This window comes from Zootoca vivipara, chromosome 2, assembly GCF_963506605.1.
Source record: "Zootoca vivipara chromosome 2, rZooViv1.1, whole genome shotgun sequence".
Lineage (NCBI taxonomy): Eukaryota > Metazoa > Chordata > Lepidosauria > Squamata > Lacertidae > Zootoca > Zootoca vivipara.
The window spans coordinates 4589475-4599996 of NC_083277.1; the positions used below are offsets into that span (position 1 = coordinate 4589475).

Consider the following 10522-nt stretch of genomic DNA (forward strand, 5'->3'; position numbering starts at 1 on the left):
AGATGGGAATTGTAGTCCAAAACATCTGGAGGGCCGAAGTTTGGGGATGCCTGGCCTAACCCCTCCCTAGCCTTTATATTAATCATCTGTGTTAATACTTTAATATCAATAAACCTTTAGAGTGATACCGTAATTATTATTATGTTTTTACAGACTGTATGTCGGCTATGTGTACTATGATGCCATTAATTAAAGGTGTGGTCAGCGCAGTGTGGTAAACATTGGAGATACAGTACTGACAGTTCCTTCATCACTGTATGCTCTTGCAGAAAACCTCCCCCATCCTACATACAAGGATGATAAAGCAGAAAAGACTAGCATCTAAGCTTCCTTTTAAACTAGAGGTAGTAAAATATGCTAAGGAGCATGGAAACAGAGCAGCGGAGAGGATCAAAAAATAGCAATGTATTAGTTTGTATGTTTGTAAGCTTTATTTTCTGGTCTTTTAAGACTATTCTGCAGTAAAGCTTTGAAACACATCCTTTGTAGTGGAGACTAATTGTTTTCTACTCTACACACGGTCTGTATCAAAGATACCTCTCTTGGAGCAACTGTCACCATTTCTCAGCCCAACCCACCTCACAGGGTTGTTGCGGCGATAAAATGTAGAGGGGGGGAGAAGTGTGTCAATGTTTCACAAGAGCATTTGATGACAACCTGTCAACATACCCAGATCTGGTGCTTCTGTGAGGGATCGGGATCCTCTCCACACCTTATCTGGTTTTTTCTTGGCAGGAATTCCAATCAGGATTCAGGCCTCATCAGGGGACAGAAACTGACTTCGTTGCGCTGGTCAACCACATAACATCGGTCTCTAAAAAGACCTCCATTGGCTCCCAGTACATTTCCAAGCATAATTCAAAGTGTTGCTGCTGACCTTTCAAGCCCTAAACGTCCTCAGCACAGTATACCTGAAGGAGCGTCTCCACCCCCATCGTTCAACCCAGACACTGAAGTCCAGCACCAATGGCCTTCTGGCAGTTCCCTCCCTGCGTGATGTGAGGTTACAGGAAACCAGGCAGAGAGCCTTCTTGGTAGTGGCGCCCACCCTGTGGAACACCCTCCAATCAGATGTAAATGAAGTAAACAACTATCTGACTTTCAGCAGACATCTGAAAGCAGCCCTGTTCAGTAGTTTTGTGGAATTGGAATGTAACTGCTGAGTAACAAATGTAGCTTCTTGTATGGGAAAAAAAAGAATAGAATATTATTACCTTTTTTTAAAAAAAAGTTTCCCTCACAGGGGAGTTGCTTGGTCGTTTTGGTGGTCCTTCATTGAACTTTCGTTTTGGTGGTCCTTCATTGAACTTTCCCATCTCTACAATATCCTCATTCATCTACCTAAATGACAATTCAAGATAAATCACAATCATCATGCCCAGCGATGGGCATTTTCTTTTTTTAAAAAAAAATATTTATTGAAAGATTTTTTTCTTAAAAAATACAAAATACAAGAATTTGAACATTCACTATTAATATATAATTCACCAATAATTCCTGTAAAAGAAAAAGAAAAAAGAAACAAAGGAAAAAAGATTTTAAAAACCCAAAAAGGACAAAAAACACAAAACCAGAAAAAAAGCAAAAAAGCAAAAAATATTCATTCTACTTAATATCACTTAATTATAACCTTACCGACTTCCCCATCCCACCCTTCCCGAGGCTAATTTAATCCCCATCTAAACAGCTTCCATATTTCTATGAGTTACGACTTTTAACACAACAATATTTAACTCTATCACATAAATATTCCATCTCTTCTTAAATAATCATTTAAGGTTCCAATTAATTCAGCTTTCTTCCCTTAGTCCTGCCACTAAGGGAGGTTCAATATTCCTCTTTTTAAGGGTTAGAAAGTTCCATCCGTGATCATGGCTGCCGGCAAGCTAGCTGTGTCATGATTCACTCGGTGAGGAAGGGCTCAACCTCCGTTTTTAAATCCACTTCCTTTGCCTAATTATTTCCAACAACAAATCTTAAAAGTCTTAAAAGCAAATCTTGATGTTTTGGAGGTATCTGTTGCTCATAATCCGTCAGCTCAGAGCTTTGCAAATGCGGGGGGAGCAAATCAACCCAAGGCTCCGTCTCCACTCTGCCTGCTCTCGGCTGCTCTGGCGAGCTAACCGGGCAGCGAGGGAGACTTCACGGGGCACTGCTGGGTGACTACGTCCTCAGAAAGCCCAATCTGAGGTTTTTCCGGGTGGCCACATCACTCGTGTGGCTCACCCCCTCCTCCGCATTGCTAGGGGCCTCGGAGCCCGAGGCGACCCTCGCCGATTGGTGATGGCAGCAGATCGGAAGTCCAGCGATGGGCATTTTCAGGATGGTGACAGTGGGTTGCAACTACTCAGATTGCTGGAATCCTTTGTTGGTGAAATGAAATCACGAATGTAATCTAGAAGTGTATATTGAACTTTAGATGTGTTTCTTCACATCCTCCTCATTTTTGAGGCTGTCCCTTTGTGTGTAGTTCAATAAAGGCCTGTCTTTTCACTTGGAGCCTCCATTCTTTTCTTTTTGTTTTCTGGGTGGGAGACCTTCCTTCGAGAAACCCCTTTTAAATTTCTCCAGCACAGCAATCCAGAAATCTACGCTGCATCTAGATACATCAAAAAAATTCAGGGAAACGTGTTGTAAAACATTCCTAATGGGAAATCATGTTGGCAAAAGATGGAACTCCACAGCGCCATCTGGTGTCACAGTGTTATAATGCATTTAACACGCTTTAAAAAAACAACTATTATACCTGAGTCCCAGGTATAGTGCTTCCTTTGTCTAGTGGCAAGAGCAGCATTTGAAACACCCTAAGGACTAGGTGTATTTTGCAACTTGCCACGATCCTATTGCGACTGGTTTTAGATGCATGGGCGACTGAGCCCTGTCACTACTCATCATGTAAGCACTCTCTGCTGCTGGAGGAGGAGGGCAGGTGTAGGTATCCTTTAAGCCCCATCCCTGCCCATCCTGGCTTGGCAGGCGATACCAACACTGCTATTGCCATAGCAAATGGGGGGGCCTTATGCCAAACATTGGATGCCCCATTCTCTAGAGACAGTGTTACCAGTGTGAATTATCCGGTGCTTTCTATAACTCGCACTGTAAGTAAAACATTCCCCCCACACAGTGCATTTATATGGCTTCTCCCCCGTGTGGGCTCTCGGGTGGACGACCAAGGTAGACTTGTCAGCATGATATTTCCCACACTCAGGGCACTTAGGATTTCTCTCCCCTGTATGGATTTTCCGATGTTTCACGAGTTGTGAGTCGCTTTGAAAACATTTTCCACACTCGGTGCATTCATAGGGTTTCTCTCCAGTGTGGATTCTATTGTGTACCAAAGCGTATGAGCGGTAAGCAAAACTTTTCCCACACTCCATGCATTTGTATGGTTTCTCTCCAGTGTGGACTCTCTGGTGGACCATCAAATCAGAATTGTCAGCAAAGCCCTTCCCACAGTCCGTACACTTGTAAGGTTCCTCTCCCATATGGACTCTTCGGTGGTGACACAAGAGGTGACCTTTTTGAGAAAGACATTTGCCACACTCACTCTCCACATCCATAAGGTTTCTCCCCGGTGTGGGATCTCTGGTGGATCACAAGGTGATTTTGTTGATTTTTTTTGCCACATTCTATGCACTTGATTGGTTTCTCCCCAGTGTGGGATCTCTAGTGGGTCACAAGGGAAGCTTTTTGGGAAGCTTACAAAGATACAAATTAATACATTGCTCCACTGAGTTCTCAGGTTCCATTTTCTGCCAAAATAGACCACTCGGTTTTCTAGCAATGAGTCACCATTAAGCCCAGGGTTTTCCAAACTTGGTTCTCCAGCTGTTTATGGACTACAATTCCCATCATCCCTAGCTAGCAGGACCAGTAGTCAGGAATGATTGGAACTGTAGTCCAAAAACAGCTGGAGACCCAGGTCTCCAAACCTCCAAACACCCCACTATTTGTTACAGACAAACCTCTCCTGTCTAATGCAAACTTCTCTTTATATCGCTTCAAATACAATTCATTCATACGCCACATCTTATACATATTAAACACATATATTTAACACCGTACATCAGCCAGTATAATTGATCGTGAAACTTATTAAACTTCTAAATGCAAAACTACATGATCAGATTAGCTCTTATTTTAAGAAGATGGGAGTTAGCAAATTGATTGAAGTGCGGATTCTGACTAACATCAGGAAGAACTTTCTGACAATAAGAGCTTTTCAACAGGGGAACAAACTCCTTTGGTGGGTTGTGGACTCCCCTTCATTGCTTAAATCTTCCATTGAGATTTTAGCATTGCAGCACGTTGGACTAGATGTCCCTTGGGGCCCTTCCCATTATATGATTTTATGGCTCTATCTATGTGATAAGAGTGAAATGTGAGTGAAAATTGTTCCACATTCCATATATTTAAAATGTTTCTCCTATGTGAATTCGCTGATGTATATGAACATTCCACTTTCACTGAAGCTCTTTCCACACTCCATGCATTTAAATGGTTTCTTCCAGATGTAAATTTGTTGATGTGAAGGTGTGATTACTAGCTGAACCACTTTCCACACTGCACACATTTAAATGCTTTTTTTATCCTGTGTGAGTTTGTTGATGTTTTCTAAGTGTTCCTCTTTGACGGAAGCGCTTCCCACACTCCATACATTTAAATGGTTTCTCCCCTGTATGAATTTGTAGATGTTTTGCATGGCTTCCACTGTTAGCGGACATCTTCCCACACTCCATACATTTAAATGGTTTCTCCCCTGTGTGGGACCGTAGATGAATATTAAGACTTCCCCTCTCACTGAAGCACTTTCCACACTCTGTGCATTTAAAGGGTTTCTCCCCTGTGTGAATTCGTAGATGTTTTTTAAGGCTTCCACTTTGACTGAAGCGCTTTCCACACTCCATACATTTAAATGGTTTTTCTCCTGTGTGAATTTGTAGATGTTTTTTAAGGTTTTCACATCGATTGAAGCAGTTTCCGCACTCCATACATTTAAACGGTTTTTCTCCTGTGTGAATTCGTAAATGTTTTGCATGGCTTCCACTGTCAGCGGACATCTTCCCACACTCCATACATTCAAATGGTTTCTCCCCTGTGTGGGACCGTAGATGAATATTAAGACTTCCCCTCTCACTGAAGCACTTTCCACACTCCGTGCATTTAAAGGGTTTCTCCCCTGTGTGGATTCGTAGATGTTTTTTAAGGTTGCAACTTTGATTGAAGCAGTTTCCACACTCCATACATTTAAACGGTTTTTCTCCTGTGTGAATCCGCTGATGTGTTCTATGGTTTCGACTTTCTGTGAAAGTCTTCCCACACTCCATACATTTAAATGGTTTCTCCCCTGTGTGAATTCGTAAATGTTTTGCATGGCTTCCACTATCCGTGAAAGTCTTCCCACACTCCATACATTTAAATGGCTTCTCCCCTGTGTGAGTTCTCTGGTGTGTAGTAAGGTAATGCTTCCACCTGAAACACTTCCCACACTCCATACATTCATATGGTTTCTCCCCTGTGTGAGTTCGCTGGTGTAAAGTAAGGTATTGTTTCCACTTGAAACACTTTCCACACTCCATACATTCATATGGTTTCTCCCCTGTGTGAGTTTGCTGGTGTATTTTAAGGTAATGTTTCCACTTGAAACACTTTCTGCACTCCATACACTCAAATAGCTTCTTCCCTGTGTGAGTTCGCTGGTGTATAGCAAGGTTCTGATTCCATTTGAAAGACTTTCCGCACTCCATACATTTGAATGGCTTCTCCCCTGTGTGAATTCTTTGATGCGAACTAAGGGACGCATGATCAATGAAGCTCTTTCCGCACTCCAAACATTTAAAAGGTTTCTCCCCTGTGTGAATTTGTAGATGTTTCCTAAAGTTTCCACTTTGACTGAAGCTCTTTCCGCACTCCAAACATTTAAAAGGTTTCTCCCCTGTGTGAGTGAGTTGATGAACAATAAGACTTCCCCTCACACTGAAGCATTTTCCACACTCTATGCATTTAAATGGTTTTTCTCCTGTGTGAATCCGCTGATGTGTTCTATGGCTTCCAGAATCAGCAAATGTCTTTCCACACTCCATACACTGAAATGGTTTCTCCCCTGTGTGAGTTCGCCAATGTTTTGTAAGGTGTTCTTTCCGGCTGAACGACTTTCCACATTTTGTACATTTAAATGGTTTCTTCAATAAAATTCCAGGTGACTTCTTGGAACTCTGACTATTGTTTCCATCACATACTTGGGGAGGAAAGAAAATCCTGTTAGGCTTCCAAGGAAGAGGAAGAAGTAACAAAACACACATCTGGTGCAAATAACAACTCTTATTTCAATATCTCTTCTGTTCTCCCTTTTCATGTTCCAATTTTTTAGGAATACACCAAAAACAATGTAAATATATATAGTAATGCCAAGTGTTACAATCTGGGCAGCAAATGAAAACTTTCCTATTTTCCCTGTCCTTTGCCTAATTAAATCATCTCTGTCTTGTGTGTGTGGGTGTACTGTTTCGGTTGTTACAATGTTATGTATTTTTCTATTTTCTGTTATGCTTAGATGAAGGGTGGTATATGAACAATTCTATGTACACTTGGAAGAGACCCCAAGGGTCCTCTTGTCAAAACTTCTGCAATGCAGCAATCTCGAATCTGCATCTAACCTCTGCTTAAAAGCCCCCAAAGGAGGAGAGGCCACCACTTTCAGAGGGTGTCTGTTCTACTGTTTAGCTGGATTCACATTTCTTGTAATCTGAATCCATTGGATCAGCTCCTACCCTCCAGAGATGAAGATAACCAGCTTGCTCCATCTTCACGTGACAGCACTTTAGATAGATATATGAAGATGGCATATCTCTTCCCAATCTCCTTTTACCCAAGCTACACAAACCCAGCTTCCTCAGCTATTCCTCATAAGGCTTGGTTTCCAGTCCCTTGATCATGTTAAGCTTGTGGTCTACTAAGGTCTTGAGACATGAACTACTGGCAAGCCAGGTTTTCTGTTTTTTATATTGTAATCTGTGCAGCGATGCTTAGATGAAGGTTAGTATATGAGAAATTCTATGGAAACTTGGAAGAGACTCCACAGGCTCTCTTGTGCAATCCCCTGCAGTGGAAATAGCACCTAAAACTCAAAAGCCTTGGAAAAGGATTTCCTCTTCACCATCCATCTATCTGTGTCCCTGTCTCCACTCCCCTGGAACTCACCAGATATCTCTGAGGGCCCTGGGAAAAAATGCTCAGAGGTTTTGGGGAGGGATGCAGGAGGCAGTCTAATAAGGTCAACTGTCCATCTTCCTCCTTCCATCCTTGCTCGGTTTGCAGGTTCAGCCGCTTTCATCCTTCCTTTTTAAAAAGTTTTTATTAAACAAATTTAAAACAATGCATTGTCTATCACATTGTCAATTACATTTCCCCCCTTTTGTCCCCTCCCCTCCCTTCATCCCCCTTCCCTCAACTCCCCCCCCTCAACTCCCCCCCCCCCGTTTTATTCTCACAAGGTTTCCTCTGCATGTTATCAAATTGTACATATTTTCACCTTATCTAATTGTGGGTGTTAATTCAAAACCTCCTAAGGAGTCCAGTTCGTTTTGTTGTCTTTTTAAGTAATGGGTTAAAAAAAATCCCATTCTTCTTTAGAATCCCTAACAAAAATGCTTCTGGTTTTTTAACAAATGTTCTTTTAAACATTTTTTTCAGCTCATTGTATATCATCTCCCAATTTTTGTAAAACTTCTCTACATTCCCACCACATATGGTAAAAAGTTTCCTCCTTTTCCCCAGTTCTCAAATTGTATGTTGTGTCCTACAACTTGCGCCCATTTGATCATGTTAAGCTTGTGGTCTACTAAGGCCCTGAGTCATGTACTACGGGCAAGCCAGGTTTTCTGTTTTTATATTGTAATATGTGCAGTGATGCTTAGATGAAGAAATTATATGAGAAATTCTATGTAAACTTGGAAGAGACCCCGCGGGCTCTCTTGCGCAATCCCCTGCAGTAGAAATTGCACCTAAACCTCAAAAGGTTTTCCTCTTCACCATCCATCTATTGATCCATTTATGGTATGTCCCCATCTCCACTCCCCTGGAACTCACCAGATGTCTCTGAGGGCCCTGGCAGAAAATGCTCAGAGGTTTTGGGGAGGGATGCAGGAGGCAGTCTGATAAGGTCAACTGTCCATCTTCCTCCTGCCATCCTTGCTAGGTTTGTAGGTTCAGTCGCTTTGGTCCTTCCTGAGGAGCTCAGAAGCTGCAGGTTCCTGGGAAGGAAGAAGAAGCAAAGGGAGCCTCAGAGGCCCTGCAGGGATTCTCCTGCCCAAAACATTCTGGAGCCCCTAGAGAAGTTCAAATGGGGTAACCCTTCCAACAAGGCCAATTTTTAAAGGTTTTTTTGGTGATACCAATTCAATCTGTCCTCTCCCTGCCAGGGCTTACTTATGAGTAAATCTGCACAGGGCTGCTTTCTGATACCCAGAAACATGCACCAGGTGAGAAGACCGCTCCCCTCCCTCCCTCCAGCCAGGACTTTCTCTTTTTTCTTTTCTTTTTAAGGTTAAAGTTCTTTAATCTTTAAATGCGCATCAATTACACCTCTTTTATTTTGACTTCCAGTTTACCTCTCTGTAGTTTGTAGTCAAAATAAAAGAGGTGTAATTGATGCGCATTTAAAGATTTTTGTCCAATATTTCATGTGTGGTTTTTTTGTGTGTTCTTTGTTTTGTTTTGTTTTTCTGCATTTTTTTCTGTAAAAGAAATATGTGGGTGAAGAACGTTTGTGTTTGTAATTATGTTGTTTGTTAATGTTTTTTAACAAGAAAATTAATAAAAACCTATTATTATTTTTTAAAAAAGACTTTCTTGACATTTCTGCTAACTTTGGGGAGGAGGGTTCCCTTCCAGCCCCCACCCAACCATTTCTCCTTCTCTTCCCACAACCCCCTGGAACTCAGCACACCACTCCCTGCCTCAAGTAATGATGGTGATGATCCAGCCTCTTTTAAACTATTTTGTAGAGCTCAAAGTTTAAACAAGTTGTGGCGTCTTGGGAGGGAGGGAAGCCCCAGACCCCTACAGAGACTGACCCAGGTGGACCTTTGCTCTAATTCGGTGTCATGCAGCATCCTACCTTGGGAGCCCCCAGTTCCTGAGGGAGAAGCAGTTTCCAAGGAGGAGGGGGGAGAAAGCAATTCGGACCCCCCCCTTATGGATGTGACCTTAAGGAGACTCCTGGGCAGGAGGGAGAAACCAAGGCAGCCCCTATGGAGATTTCCTCGTCTAAGATAGAGCCCTTTCTCTCAAGCCCCGCCCCATATAACTGATCATATGACACAGTACATATATCTATATCTATCTATCCACACACCACACACACACACACACCAGCCGCCTCAAGTGTTTTATTGTGGTGGCCAAAGCCCTCACGGGCTCCATGGATCTGTCTTCTACGTTCCTCCCCCCCAGAACCAGAGAACTGGAGCTGGAAGGGAAACCGAAGGGTCAGATTCTAACCCCCCCCCCCCCCGCAATGCAGGGGTCGCAGGAACAGCATCTGCCAAAGATGGATGCCCACCCTCTTTCCCCCCTTGGAGTCCCCTATTCTCAAGGGGCATCCACTTCCGAGCCCCCCAAACAGCCCGCTCAACCCCGGGGGTCATGGGTGGGGGCTGCTGGGACCTCGGAGGTCTTGGGTCCCATGGCTTCCCTCCCCCCCCAACCCAGGGGATCCTCCCATTCATCTCTCAGCCCCCCAATCGCCTACTCTGCACCCCGCGTCGCCCCAGAGACTCCCCTTCGCCTAAAGGACTCACCGCCTCAGACAAGCTGAAAGAGACCACACGAGGTGGCGGGACCGGAAGAGGGGGCTTTCCCAGGCCGCTCTAGGCAACCGGACTCTCTCGCTCCCCTTAACCCTTACGTGTCCTTGCCGCTCGGGTATTCCTGCTCAGGCTGAACCTGCGCAAGACACCGGGAGGGATCCGGATCCCGCCAGATTCAGGACAGGACTGGGCAACGCTCGTCTAGGCTCCCTCGCTGGGAAAGGGGCATATACAGGGGCCAGCTCCTAGGGGCCCGGGGCCCTTGGGGGGCAATTGCATATTGGAGGGGCGATAGGTGGGATGGTTCAGTGGGTACAGCATGAGGCTCTTCATCTCAGGGTTGCCGGTTAGAGACCCATGTTGGGCAAAAGAGGGGGGTTGGACTAGATTTGGGGGGGGCGGACAGGGCCAGGCTACAAGACGAGTGGGCTTACAAGGACAGAACCGAGGAACGGTACAGTTGGAAGGTGATCTCCGAGGGTCATCCAGACCAACCCGCTGCGATGCTGGAATCGCCACGGAAGCATCCACGAGAGACGGCCTCCCGCTGCCAGTCTGCACCATCCTGGTCCACCGATGTTGCCATGCGTGGCCCCCTTTCAAAGCAAGAGGTTCTCTCTCTCTCCCTGGGGAGAGCGGGTGGGATGGAGGTAGTCTATGCAACTCTGTGGGACGAAAGGGAATATTCTCCCCTCCCCACCCCACAAACTCGC

The 10522-nt window shown here is 44.4% G+C and overlaps 1 protein-coding gene across 1 annotated transcript; it reads right to left on the bottom strand.

Annotated features, from left to right (window-relative positions):
* Positions 1-3575: 3575 nt before the first annotated feature.
* On the bottom strand, positions 3576-9855 carry LOC118081200 (gastrula zinc finger protein XlCGF57.1-like). The gene is made up of 4 exons (XM_035107508.2): positions 9801-9855; positions 8089-8252; positions 7201-7338; positions 3576-6238 (listed from the first exon to the last, which is right to left on the bottom strand). Exons 2-4 carry the CDS (start codon positions 8186-8188, stop codon positions 4587-4589), a joined length of 1890 nt encoding a protein of 629 aa, XP_034963399.2. The 5' UTR covers positions 8189-8252; positions 9801-9855; the 3' UTR covers positions 3576-4586.
* Positions 9856-10522: the final 667 nt, after the last annotated feature.

What these genes read in the sequence shown, in the direction of transcription:
- LOC118081200 (XM_035107508.2), bottom strand. Translation starts at nt 8,188, where the DNA reads ATGGCAGGAGGAAGATGGACAGTTGACCTTATCAGACTGCCTCCTGCA. An exon ending in AGGGCCCTCAGAGACATCTG is followed by an intron (nt 7,339 to 8,088) that starts GTGAGTTCCAGG and finishes CTTTTTAAAAAG; the next exon opens with GAAGGATGAAAGCGGCTGAA. An exon ending in AGGGCCCTCAGAGATATCTG is followed by an intron (nt 6,239 to 7,200) that starts GTGAGTTCCAGG and finishes TTCCTCCCCAAG; the next exon opens with TATGTGATGGAAACAATAGT.